Source organism: Argopecten irradians, chromosome 8, assembly GCF_041381155.1.
Source record: "Argopecten irradians isolate NY chromosome 8, Ai_NY, whole genome shotgun sequence".
NCBI classification, from domain to species: Eukaryota; Metazoa; Mollusca; class Bivalvia; order Pectinida; family Pectinidae; genus Argopecten; species Argopecten irradians.
In genome coordinates, this window is record NC_091141.1 from 21,584,587 (window position 1) to 21,599,674 (window position 15,088).

Below are 15,088 nucleotides of genomic sequence, written 5' to 3' on the forward strand. Positions count from 1 at the left end.
TCGCAATAATAGAGGCGATAACCCTGCAGTGGTCTTGCCGCTCTGAGAAGAGGACATGACCAGAAACTGTGGGAAAGATGTAATGGATGAATTGATGATATTAGTTATGGGTTCGTTTTATGAATTTGATTTGGTTTCATTTGTTTTGTTATTGGAAGCCATCTGTGAGAGTTATATATCGTTCGCTATCTGTGCCCCCACCCGCCACGGAGTCCAACATGGGGACACTATCAATGACACGGATATCCAGGATAGTACAACCGCAAGATTGACCAAAGCTAACAAAATTCAAACTAACTTCGAGTTTGGCCCTAAGCCAGTGCCTTTTCATCCTTGATATTCCAGGGGTTCCGATCACTTACGATCTCTACACCCCTGGACTATCTCATAGTGAAATTGAAGGCAGTTCAGCGGAAAACATTTGACCAATCACAGACCAGCAAAGATTTCCTTTGAAGACTACAGAGAGAGCGACGTCCAACTTCAAAGCCACACAGTCAACCACAGTGTACCGTTATACGGCTCTTTTGATGTACATCAAATGACTAATTTACCAGTTCTGTTCTGTTGCCTCCAGTTTTACTATGAGCTAGTCCAGGGATGTAGTGATAGTAAGTGATCGGAACCCCTGAAGTATCGAGGATTGTGCCTTTTGGGAACCTAGGAACCAAGGACACGGCATGACCAGCCGTTTGATAATAGAGGGCCCATATCATCTCTCGTCTATCAAACCGGAGTATGAAGCCAAAATAGTGTGTGGCAGTAAGAAAAACAAGAAAACAGAACAAAACCTATTCAACTACCAGGACCTTCTTCCTCCGGATACGAGATGCAACCCACGGCAAACAGGTTGGCTCAAATTAGAGCTACTGTGAAAGCCTTCAGCTACACTGATATCACGCGGACGCACATGACACCTTCAAAACTGGTGTGCATCCGCAAGAGACCAGTGCACCCAGTCTCGGGACGTGGACCCAAATTTCATGGAGACGTACTGTACATTTACCAATATTTGATTTTTTTATAACCACCAAATGAAAACTGTTTAATGCTTAACATAACATTCAATAACAGCAATTAAAATGCCAATGCAAGCTTTAAAATCTTTGAGATCAAGGGCTTATAAACAGCTATATAATGTAGATGATGGTTTGTGGCTTTTGATCCATTTTAAATGTTATCGCTGTAACGATATCAACGTATAGTTTTAAAGATTTGTGAATGTTACATGTTCCAAAATAAGCTGAGATTAATACTTCTTTGAATAGATTATAATTTGTACACATATATTTTACATTCGACCGTTACGTTGTTTAATTCTACAACAAACACACATGTTTAAATGATTTTATTTGTAGATTTACTGAAATTCTGATAATATTTGATTGCTATGATAACAAGTAAACATGTGCGTTCATTCTTTGTGAAAAAAGGTGTAATGTGTATTTTACAATAGTTTGACTTTCAATGCATACACGAGAGTCATTTTCCTTTATCATGATTTTAGCCTCTTAAAATAAATCGTATGTTTGTAAAAGAGTTGTCTCTCTTCTCATATGTGAATTTTAGGGATAGAGGAGACGCCTCATTTAACATCTTTACTAATAGACAGACAATCATGCGCACTGAACGTTGGTGGTAAATAATTATTGTGCCCATCAACTCTTTGTCCATATATATAATATAGTGTATGTAATATATACATCAATATAATCTTTTTCCAAAGTAACATGAAGGTAATATGTTGTGATTCGTTTTTGTTTCCATAGAAACGTAAAAGTTGTATGTTATTATCGCTGTTAGTTTACACACTATCGTAAAGGTTGTATATTGTGATCCCTGTTGGTTTACATAGTAACGTAAAGGTTGTATGTTGTGATCCCTGTTGGTTTCCATAGAAACGTAAAAGTTGTATGTTATTATCCCTTTTGGTTTCCATAGCAACGTAAAGGTTGTATGTTGTGATCCCTGTTGGTTAACATATTAACGTAAAGGTTGTATGTTGTGATCCCTGATGGTTTACACAGTAACGTAAAGGTTGTATGTTGTGATCCCTGTTGGTTTCCATAGCAACGTAAAGGTTGTATGTTGTGATCCCTGTTGGTTAACATATTAACGTAAAGGTTGTATGTTGTGATCCCTGATGGTTTACACAGTAACGTAAAGGTTGTATGTTGTGATCCCTGTTGGTTTACATAGTAACGTAAAGGTCGTATGTTGTGATCCCTGATGGTTTACATATTAACGTAAAGGTTGTATGTTGTGACCCCTGTTGGTTTCCATAGTAACGTAAAGGTCGTATGCTGTGATCCCTGTTGGTTTACATAGAAACGTAAAGGTTGTATGTTGTGATCCCCGTTGGTTCCCACAGTAACGCAAAGGCTGTATGTTGTGATCCCTGTTGGTTCCCACAGTAACGCAAAGGCAAAGGCTATATGTTGTGATCCCTGTTGGTTCCCACAGTAACGCAAAGGTTGTATGTTGCGATCCCTGTTGGTTTACATTGTAACGTAAAGGTCGTATGTTGTGATCCCTGTTGGTTTACATAGTAACGTAAAGGTTGTATGTTGTGATCCCTGATGGTTTACATGGTAACGCAAAGGTTGTATGTTGTGACCCCTGTTGGTTTACATAGTAACGTAAAGGTAATATGTTGTGATCCCTGTTGGTTTACATAGTAACGTAAAGGTCGTATTGTGACCCTGTTGGTTTACATAGTCAGTTAAAGGTTGTATGTTGTGATCCCTGATGGTTTACATAATAACGTATAGGTTGTATGTTGTGATCCCCGTTGGTTCCCACAGCAACGCAAAGGCTGTATGTTGTGATCCCTTATGGTTTACACAGTAACGTAAAGGTTGTATGTTGTGATCCCTTTTGTTTACCATAGTAACGTATAGGTTGTATGTTTTTATCCCTGTTGGTTTACATAGTAACGCAAAGGCTGCATGTTGTGATCACTGTTGGTTTACATAGTAACGTAAAGGTTTTATGTTGTGATCCCTTTTGTTTACCATAGTAACGTAAATGTTTTATGTTATGATCCCTGATGGTTTACATAGTAACGTAAAGGTTGTATGTTGTGATCCCTGTTGGTTTCCATAGTAACGCAAATGCTGTATGTTGTGATCCCTGTTGGTTCCCACAGTAACGCAAAGGCTGTATGTTGTGATCCCTGTTGGTTCGCACAGTACCACAAAGGTTGTATGTTGTGATCCCTGTTGGTTTACATAGTGACGTAAATGTTGTATATTGTGATCCCTTTTAATTTCCTTAGTAACGCAAAGGTTGTATGATGTGATCCCTGTAGGTTTACATAGTAACGTAAATGTTGTATGTTGTGATCCCTGTTCGTTTACATAGTAAATTGAAGGCTGTATGTTGTGATCCCTATTGGTTTCCATATTAACGTAAAGGTTGAATGTTGTGATCCCTTGGTTTCCATAGTAACGTAGAGGATGTATGTTGTGATCCCTGTTCGTTTACATAGTAAATTGAAGGCTGTATGTTGTGATCCCTATTGGTTTCCATAGTAACGTAAAGGTTGAATGTTGTGATCCCTTGTTTTCCATAGTAACGTAGTGGATGTATGTTGTGATCCCTGTTCGTTTACATAGTAAATTGAAGGCTGTATGTTGTGATCCCTGTTCGTTTACATAGTAAATTGAAGGCTGTATGTTGTGATCCCTGTTCGTTTACATAGTAAATTGAAGGCTGTATGTTGTGATCCCTGTTCGTTTACATAGTAAATTGAAGGCTGTATGTTAGATCCCTGTTCGTTTACACAGTAATGTAAATGTTGTATATTTTGATCTCTATTGGTTTCCATAGTAACGCAAAGGTTTTATATTGTGATCCCCGATGGTTTACATAGTAACGTAAAAGTTGTATGTTGTAATCCCTGATGGTTTACATAGTAACGTAAAGGTTGTATGTTGTGATCCCTGTTCGTTTTCATAGTAACGTAAATGTTGTATATTGTGATCCCTTTTGGTTTCCATAGTAACGCAAAGGTTGTATGTTGTGATCCCTGATGGTTTACATAGTAATGTAAAGGTTGTATGTTATGATCCTTGATGGTTTACATGGTAACGTCAAGGTTGTATGTTGTGATCCCTGTTGGTTTACATAGTAACGTAAAGGTAATATGTTGTGATCTCTGATGGTTTAAATAGTAACGTAAAGGTTGTATGTTTTGATCCCTGTTGTTTTACATAGTAACGTAAAGGTTGTATGTTGTGATCCCTGATGGTTTACCTAGTAACGTAAAGGTTGTATGTTGTGACCCCTGTTGATTTACATAGTAACGTAAAGGTTGTATGTTGTGATCCCTGATGGTTTATCTAGTAACGTAAAGGTTGTATGTTGTGACCCCTGTTGATTTACATAGTAACGTAAAGGTTGTATGTTGTGATCCCTGTTGGTTTCCAAATTAACGTAAATATTGTATGTTGTGATCCCTGTTGGTTTCCAAAGAAACGTAAATGTTGTATGTTGTGATCCCTGTTGGTTTCCATAGTAACGTAAAGGCTGTATGTTATGATCCCTGTTGGTTTCCATAGTAACGTAAAGGTTGTATGTTGTGATCCCTGTTGGTTTCCATAGAAACGAACAGGTTGTATGTTGTGATCCCTGATGGTTTCCATAGAAACGTATAGGTTGTATGTTGTGATCCCTGGTGGTTTCCATAGTAACGTAAAGGTTGTATGTTGTGATCCCTGTTGGTTTCCATAGAAGCGAACAGGTTGTATGTTATTATCGCTGTTAGTTTACACAGTACGGTAAAGGTTGTATGTTGTGATCGATGTTGGTTTACATGTAAACGTGAAGGTTGTATGTTGTAATCCCTGTTGGTTTACAAATTAACGTAAATATTGTATGTTGTGATCCCTGTTGGTTTCCAAAGAAACGTAAATGTTGTATGTTGTGATCCCTGTTGGTTTACACAGTAACGTAAAGGTTGAATGTTGTGATCCCTGATGGTTTCCACAGAAACGTAAAGGTTTTATGTTGTGATCCCTGTTAGTTTCCGTAGTATTATTAAGTTTGTATATTGGAAGTTGTCACACGACGGAGGCGCCGATCCAGTCGATATTACTGCGCACTGAGGTCACGGCGGTATACACATTAGGCCTGTACAGAACATTACATAATAGTTTTAATAGATTCCAATCGGAATGCAGAGACATTGATCAGGACCAAACGGTTTATCTCGGTAATAACAATAGAACAGGAACCTGGCGTTTCTTCCATAACCGCAGATTTAGATTGTGGGATGGTTATCAAGTCCCTATTGATAACTGTGGATAGTGTTTGTCAGGAAACAATCTACAATACGTACATGTGTATATTTCTTATGTTTGAATTGTTTGTTAGTAATTGTTTTATACTGATAGACCGTATTATAGGTATGGTCAGTGATGTCTGTGACATAACAAAGGTTCATGGACGCAGTTTGGGTTCTCGTTCCTCATTACTGTAAATATAACAAAGGCGTATATCGTATGGAAAATATTTTATTTTTGGTAATAAAACAGTCTGACACTTGTCCTAAACTTAAATTCGTTTATAAAATTTTTTTGAATAAATTTTCTTTCACCTCATACTTCATCTGACAAAATCTCAGATACTTTCATATTATCCTTTCATTACAGTTTTATGTCATTCGGTTTTGGGTTTTCTTTACTTACTCGTTCTTCTTTAATCCCGGGGCCCAGTTTCGCGAATATTCTTTAGGAAATAACGTAATTGAAATCTCCCAACGTAAAGCAACTTCTTGATTTTTTTCTCCTTAACTTATGCAATGCTTTCTTATGGACTATTATTTTAAGTTAGCGAGTTCCATAAAATTAAGGAAATTAACTTGGTTCTCGGTTTCTTGTCATTAATGCAAAATTTTATTCATTAAATCAATCACTGAACACATCTATAATTAATCGATCCGTAAATGTTTATTGTTGAGTGCATATTGTTCCACATTCACCTCACATTCACATTTCTGATATGTTTAAATGGCCCCAGCAATGTCATCCAGATCAGCATCTCTGTACTATGTAGAGATCTTGCAGATACAAGGTAAATCGTGCCTCCATCAACACTAGCCACTGTAGACAGTTCAGATGATATCGTGGGAAAACAAACCTCACGTATTATTGGTAACTGACTAATTAGATAGTGTGAGAGTTACCTACTGCTTCAGGCCATTCATCTGTTTACCTCCTGAGGCCAAGAATATATAGTATGATCACATATCAATACACTTCATCTTCTGGTAAAGTAAAACAGATATGGCATGTTTCTAATATAGACAAATATAAGATTTGTACGAATTGGACTGTACATCAACACATTAACATCAATACTTTACATAATAAAATAATATTGATAAAAAGCAATATACATTATCTTCACCGTATAATTTTACTACTGACTTACAGAAGTCAATTAACAATTGTGACACAGCAACAATGAACGCGAGGAAAAGCTAATGGTTATATAGCTGTGAATAGTAGTTACATTTTATGTACTGAACCCTTAATGTTAAATCGTAAACGAGCTAATGTTTTGTAAGAATGGATCTGGCTCTCAGTGAGAATTGGTTTCATGTAGTCCGCAGTTTAGTAACGGACCTTATGCCATTTTAAATTAGTACATAAATAAATTACAGAAAATATCCTTTAATGTTAAAAATGTACATATTTAGCAATTCCTATGGAAAGTAACTAAAGAACAAAATTTCTAAATTTGCATGCACCCTTCCGGACAAGGATCGTATCTTTAATGAGAAGTATTCCATCCGTCATGGCTAGGATCATATCTGACAGTATTTGTAACATATGAACGAATTTGGACCCTTAGTAATGCTTCACTTTTCGGGCTAACGTTTCCTTTGATAATATAAACTACCCATAGAGTAAGAAGGGAAGCCAATAACAGAATCAACACGCTAACAGCAAGTGTTGCAAGTAACACACGTCCCCTGCTGTCAATTTTCTAATCTATGGCAAGTTATTTTGTTTAGTAATGCTATCTTTATATGAACAAGTTTGAACAAATTCTGTTGATGTTTTCTCAAGTTATCGTCTGGAAACTAATATTTTGCGAAACAATTTATTTTTAGTAACAGTGATATTTGTAGTTGACCTTTTGACCCCAAATTCAATCTCGAGCTGTATTTTCCCATATGATACCATTGTGTAAAGTTTGATAAAAATCCATCCATTAGTTCTCAAGTTATCATCTGGAAACCAAATCCGGACAGACAGACAGACAGAAAGACAGGATCAAACACTCTAGTACCGTCTGATTTCTCCGTCAGGGGAATAAAAACAAAGTGTAATTAACTCAATGATGACCAAAATGAAAGTCAGTGAAAACAAATGAATTATGATTCATTCAACCTTTGACTCACTTCTTACGTCTCAAACATTCTTTCATCTCATGGGATAAAAATGTTTTTAATGGAGCGTATCTGATATGTAGTTTTCTATTATCAACTTTTAAATTCATTACAAAATTATCACAAAAATAATACATCTGTATTTTTGAAAATAGGACCTGTTTACGTCCATGTCCGCGTCTGGTATAACGAAACAGTTAGGAGAAACAACGCTGTACATGAACAACTAGGACTTAACCCATTACTCCCTGAAGTATGATGTGAATTTCTTGAAGTACTTTCCATGGCAGGGTTTGTTGTTTTCCGTAAGTTTGCTTCCATAGGCGTTGTCTCCCTTGTCGTTGTAGATGTCGTGGTAGTAAACACTGGGATTGCGTCCAGTGGATGACGTATAATACACTGAAACGAAGTCACGTGAGCCAGTAATGAGGAAACCGATTGGTTAATTATGTCGTAGTATATATTAGCAGCACCCATCGAACATCGCAAGAATGTTGCTGTAAAGATGCATTGCACATATTCGTTTGTTACGCTGAAATATACAAAAAAGACATCATTAGAATTATTTGCGTGTAGGCCTACATGTTACATACGGTTACAAACAGGACAAATATCACGACAAAGGCGATCTAATGATCACCGTAAAGGCATAAATAGGAAATGGAGGTCATTTAACATTTGCAGGTCATTGTAAAAACTATTAGTCACTTTAGGGATACATAGGTCACCTTAATGACATGTATATTGTACATCGGATATACAGGTCATAGGTGATAAAGGTCACATGGTTGAGATGTGTACATTGTCAGAAGATTTAGGTAATAGGTATCAAAAATCACGATAAATTACTGTATGTACTTTTGGCATCATATTGCATTCGAATTCTTTTTCCTACTTATGGTTGTTTGTAAGATGTCGGTTGGGTGGTGAGGCTAAACGTCATAATTACAACTAGGGTGTAAATTAGCATTGGTTGGGTTGTGACACTAAAGGTAATTATAATTAGGGTGTAAATCAGCATTGGTTGGGTGGTGAGACTAAAGGTCATAGTAACAACTAGGGTGTAAATTAGCATTGGTTGGGTGGTGAGACTAAACGCCATAACGACCAGGGTGTAAATTAGCATTGGTTTGCTGGTGAAACTAAATGTCATAACGACCGGTGTGTTAATTAGCATTGGTTGGGTGGTAAGACTAAACGCCATAACGACGAGGGCGTAAAATTAGCATTGGTTGGGTTGTGAAACTAAACGCCATAATGACCAGGGTGTAAATTAGCATTGGTTGGGTGGTGAGACTAAACGTCATAGTAACAACTAGGGTGTAAATTAGCATTGGTTGGATGGTGAGACTAAACGTCATAGTAACAACTAGGGTGTAAATTAGCATTGGTTGGATGGTGAGACTAAAGGTCATAGTAACAACTAGGGTGTAAATTAGCATTGATTGGGTGGTAAGACTAAACGCCATAACGACCAGGGTGTAAAATTAGCATTGGTTGGCTGGTGAGACTAAACGCCATAACGACCAGGGTGTAAATTAGCATTGGTTGGCTGGTGAGACTAAATGCCATAACGACCTGAGTGTAAATTAGCATTGGTTGGGTGGTGAGACTAAAGGTCATAGTAACAACTAGGGTGTAAATTAGCATTGGTTGGGTGGTAAGACTAAACGCCATAACGACCAGGGTGTAAATTAGCATTGGTTGGCTGGTGAGACTAAACGCCATAACGACCAGGGTGTAAAATTAGCATTGGTTGGCTGGTGAGACTAAACGCCATAACGACCAGGGTGTAAATTAGCATTGGTTGGGTGGTGAGACTAAAGGTCATAGTAACAACTAGTGTGTAAATTAGCATTGGTTGGGTGGTGAGACTAAACGCCATAACGACCAGGGTGTAAATTAGCATTGATTGGGTGGTGAGACTAAAGGTCATAGTAACAACTAGTGTGTAAATTAGCATTGGTTGGGTTGTGAGACTAAACGTCATAACGACCAGGGTGTAAATTAGCAATGGTTGTTTGGTGAGACTCAACGTCAAAATAACAACCAGGGTGTAAATTATCCTTGGTTGGTTGGTTGAATAGACTTGTAAGTGATATTCAAACGCATTGACATATGATACTGGAATCCTAGGATGTAAATTAAATTTGATTGCTTGTGAATGGAAATTGAACCAGAGGATAGATAAACTGCATACAGTTAGGCGACTGGAGGATAAAACATTTTAAATACTGAACCTTGATATGGTTTTCTCTCAGCCACTACGTATACTGGACGGTGTAGTTAGAAATGCATGTATAAACAATGTTAATGTAGTAGAGTAGCTTGCCACGTGTTAGAGCAGTTTGTTTTATATCTAGTTAGTTACGAAATAAAGCTATTATCCAGCGTAGGAAAAAGGTTATTCCTGAATGTTATAACTTTGAATAGTTAAATGGGTTTAAATTCGAGAGAATTTCACGTTTAATAAAAGTTTAGCCCACTCTGGAGAGGACGTTGGTGAAATATTCGACTTTTATGAACGGCCTGCATTGGTGTGGGATACAACGAATCAAATTATTAACGAGTGAAACTTGCCATGTTGTGGACTGGATTTGTCAATAAAAGGAGCGGTAACTTTGCCATTGGCGTTTTGTTTTATATATCATTATATAACGGAATAGATATTCACCATACGCTTGATGTATTTCAGAACAGTAAGATGTTGTATATCATATTTTTTTTCAATCGGTAAGCGTCTTTTTTAATAAAAGTTGTTTTCTACACGTTCGATGCCTCGTAGAATGACTTAAATAGCTTAAATAGTAAAAATCGACTAGAAAAAAGAGTAGTTTTGGGATTATATCTATTCTATTTTTACTCCTGCTTTATCTTTGTCATAAAAAGTGGGACGGCTTGTCTGTCTGTTGTCAGTATAATGTGGTGACATCAGCATGTGATAGACAGGGAGACTTCCTCACCCGTTAGAAGTATAGTTAATACCACAACCTACCAACTAACTAACCAAAACAAAGGCAAACAAAGATAAGGGTACGTTTAGTACATTTGTAAATTTCCACTTAAGAGCATTTCAGATATGTTCTCTGCGAAGAGTAAGCTAAGTCGCTGTATCCGGACAAGAGGATGGTGTCACATACTTGCACATGTATTCGTGGTATTGGATATCCGTGTGTTTCTTCTGGGCTAATTTTTTCTGTCGTTCTTCTTGACACCATTCGAAGTTCGTCTCCAATCGTCGATAACAAGTCCTATGTGCTACGTATTCTGTAAGGGAAGGTGATACATTTATATACAACTCCTACACTATATATCATATACAACTCCTAAAGTATATTTAATATACAACTCCTAAACTATATATAATGAACAACTTCTAAACTATAAGACATCACTTTTATACTAAAAATCAATTTTCTTTTGCGGCTATTAATTTCCCATTTCAAAACAAGTGCCAGAAAATTAAAATTCGCGGATTTGAAATTGCAAGGATATTCTATAAATGCTGTAGACATCAATTCTATAAATGCTGTAGATATTAATTCTATAAATGCTGTAGATATTAATTCTATAAATACTGTAGATATTAATTAGCGGAGAAAAACTTCCGCGAATTTACTTGGATCGCGAAGTTCACGAAGCTAAATCGCACGAAAAAGTTGGTTTTCAGCATAAATACATTATATCGTACTTATTAAAAAAGCCAACAGGCAACATTTCTTATATGTCTTAGGCATATAGAATGATTTTACCGAAAATGATAGAAAATTTCCTTAAACGGAACTCGGAACTGGTTCCGAGTTCCGTTTTACATGAACGGAAATAGATGTTCTTTGAAATTGCAAAAAAAAAAAAAAAAAAAAAAAAAAAAAAAAAAATATGACAAAACACAAGAGAGAACATTTGTAATATGTTCAAATTACATAAACTGAATTTTTTAAATTTCATTTTAAAAAACAAAATTCTTAAACGGAACTCGGAACTGGTTCCGAGTTCCGTTTTACTTAAACGGAACTCGGAACTGGTTCCGAGTTCCGTTTAGCTTAAACGGAACTCGGAACTCGGAACCAACTTCAGCCTCCCCTTATTTCTTCCCGTGTAGCCGGATTGCTATAGACCATAACAATCAGAACACAACGTATCTCGGTTTCCAGAAGATTTACTGTCCAAGTTTTAACGGTAAAAGAGAAGTTCACATCACATAGTAACTTCAGCCAATCACACTAATTTTTTTCCTTCATGCACATTGTCAATTGACATTGTCTTGTAAAATTGACCTGTCAGAATGCGTTCATTGCATCATACATATTTATACAAATTAGCCCTGTCTCCTTCTAGAATTCTTCATTAAAATTCATACTAACAGAGATTTGAACATGTCACATTGCTATCCAATGCCATTACATTGTTTGTTTGAAATGTTATTTACAGTTGTATTGGAATAATTTTATCCTTTGTTAATTAGCAAAGTGAGTTTAAAGGTTATCTAATCTCAATGAAAATATGAACAATAAACTGAAATAAATTAACAACATGCATACATCCGGCAAAAAAGGAAAGAAAACAAAAAACCTACACAAACGAACTCGAGTTATAAATTAGTAGGGCATCATTTATTCTTAATATTCGAAAATCAAATGCATCACTGACGAAACACAGCCTGTTAGGTCTAAAAAGTATTTATATTATTGTGAAACTCTATCAAAATATCGGACACTACTGTATTTCTTATAGATATTTACATGAAATGAGTTAATAGAACGTGAAATTGAATCAAGTATGCATCTGTATTGTTTAATATTATTACAGAATTCGACGCCATTTGAGAGTTTTTCAGTACGTCTGCAATGGTCACAAGGCGATCATTTAATTACGCAAAAACAACATTTTATGTAATATTGTTCGAATGATATAGTTATTAAATTGGTATCGTAGTTGTAGGCCGCCTGGTCATCGTTGTATTAATAAAGGTCAACTCAAGGTCATCTATCTCAATTTTAAAAGTAGTTCCATTCTGAAATTCTTTATGAAACACTTGTGTATGATATTTATGTACTATACATTGAACTTACTTTACTTTCAGAAATCGTTTAATTATCGACAAATGATTGACCGATAAACACTTTATTTCTAAACGTGAGGACTATAGTCTGCAATACCCGACATCACAGCCACGGCGTAGACTTCATAATCCGCCGTACACATAGGTCTGACCAATCAATATATGGTAAATATAACAAATTTTGTCTGGATAATAACGACTGATATTCACGAACTGTTCCTCAAAGGACCTGGACATTCATGCAAGGAGGCATTTATACTGGTCATATACATAGGACCAGCCGTCCGGACAGATGTTTATGTCCGACAGAGTTGTTTTAAGTGTAAGCACGCTTCATGTAATAGATGTTCTCTTCTTCAGTACAGGAACTAGCTAGATAGACGTATTCAAAACCGTCAAATATTTGTACGAATCCTGTGTAAAACGAATAGACAGGAGATAACATTTCTGTCCATGACTAGTAAGTGATGCAGTGCTCTGAATTGGAAGTTATTATAAGGACGCAGTGTGCAGTATTGAATTTTGAAGATTGAGTTTTTTCTTATATTTTCATTTATGTGTTGCCTTAGAAGTGCTTTGCTGCGCCCTGATAATCAGCTGACCAAAAACGGAATGTTTGTTACGGAAATAAAAGATCTTCCTTCTCTCGTTACATGTAGTAAGAGAACATACGGAAACGCTAATAATAGATAAAGAGAAGATGAAAGACGACGACTTTAGTGTAACGTCACTGACGAATTAAAATAACTATGACCCACCCTAGTTGTAGAACGTGTTGATGCGCGTTGTATAATCATTTCTGTTTTGGTTATAGTAATTAAAATGTATTAGGAACATGAAGATCAAGCATCGTCTTACGATACGTTATTCAATAGGTCACACACTATAAAACTAGATTGTCGTACAGTTGTTTTTTCCTTGCAGAACTAGCCAAGTTAAGGACAAGGTTATTGGACGATAAGAGGAAATCTAATAGTCATTAGATATGTGAAGGTAGATCACTTTGGGATATTGATTCCTCTTTGGAAGAGGCGACGAAATATAATGACATTTTTTCTCTTCTTTCCAACTGACTTTCCTCTTCCGAACGTCTCCCTTGACACCGACATTTGCCCTAGACTTGATCGTTCGACCCTATCAGGAAGGTTTTGAGCTCTTTTTCCTGGACGAGACACTCCATTGTCGATAAAAGTGGTTGCTTCTGCTCCTGCTTAGCGCTCAGCTTACAGGAATAAAGGAAGTAGTATTACTTGTTTGCTTGTTGTCAGTGCAATGTGACCGAGTGGGGTGTGCTTGTGCGGTGTCATCGGTAGTGTGCTTCAGTTTTATAGCGCTATACAAAGGGCACGTGTTTTTCTAATACAAGAAGACACAACACGAATATACCGCAGCCTCCTTAGACACACCACACACTTCACACACACAATTGATCACATCACATACATGGGAGGCGTCCTTAAATGACCCTGACTATTGATAGGACGTTAGTAAGTAAAAAAAAAAAAAAAAAAAAAAAAAACCAAAAACAAAAACCAAAAAAAAAAACCATAAGCTTACCTTTTGAATATTTACACAGAGGTTTGAAGGCACTTTCCAGTTCGTAGAGTTGAAATATTGTATTGTTGTTGCAGTGGTGAAGATATTGTTCTGAACACCTCATGTAGTTTTGGAACAGGCTATAACAAAGCACCAGATAATGAAGGTTTGGAATAATATAAATCATTACACGATGCAGAATTATCTGAAACAACTATACTTTGAAAAACATATTATATGGGTATGAAGTTGTTCTGTAACAAACAACACAACATACACAATTGTAATAACCCGTGTAAAATAACATCAGATGTAATTCTTCAATAGGCTATAAGCGTCGAAAAATATTATGCGACTTATACGTAGACGCAGAAGATAATAAAACGTGACTTTCACAAATAATCTACCTAATGTTAATCTGAATGAGTACACAAGTAACAATTGTCCATAAAATTGTTATATGTACGATTGAACTTTAAACGTCAGTACTGGTTACATTAAATTGTGATTATGAGAAAAACTTACAACACTTGTTATAGACTACTAAATCGAATACTTGGGTAAAATGTTTTTTCTTGTGTCCAATTTATTAGTTGTATTGCATTAACTTGTTACAAATCATGCGTACCCACATATCTCCGTCAGTGTGGTTTCGTTGTAATCGGGGAGAAATCCCCCTAAGGGCCGGAGTAGACCCTCATAATGACGTAGATGAAGAAGGGACCAGGAACAGGCCACTGTATGGGCCTCCGAGCACTGGGACATCACGTGCTTCCACAAGGTCACTGTCAAAGAGAAGTAAATGTCAAAACGAGGCCAATGATTGTTGTCAGGGGCATCAAGGAGGAAAATGAAATTCGATTTCCATTCATAAAAGCAATTTCATTGCGCCCTCTCTTGAGATGAAGTGAGAAGTTTTACAGTAGGTAGTTTGTCTTCTGATTACGATCGTGAAGTGACGTCCCAATAGCTTTTAACATTTCTGTCATGCAACATGTAAGCAATGGTTTTCGTCACTCCTGTAAGCGGAGAGTAAATCGACGTATACTATGTAGATATAGATATTGTACAAAATGAGCAAGGGAAAAAGT

The 15,088-nt window shown here is 36.5% G+C and overlaps 1 protein-coding gene across 1 annotated transcript; it reads right to left on the reverse strand.

Moving 5' to 3' along the window:
• Positions 1-5,763: 5,763 nt before the first annotated feature.
• On the reverse strand, positions 5,764-14,840 carry LOC138329790 (uncharacterized; the record flags this gene model as incomplete). The annotated part of the gene is made up of 4 exons (XM_069277085.1): positions 5,764-7,931; positions 10,540-10,666; positions 14,019-14,137; positions 14,626-14,840. Coding segments are annotated over 4 exons (831 nt in total), but the record flags the coding sequence as incomplete, so codon positions are not given.
• Positions 14,841-15,088: the final 248 nt, after the last annotated feature.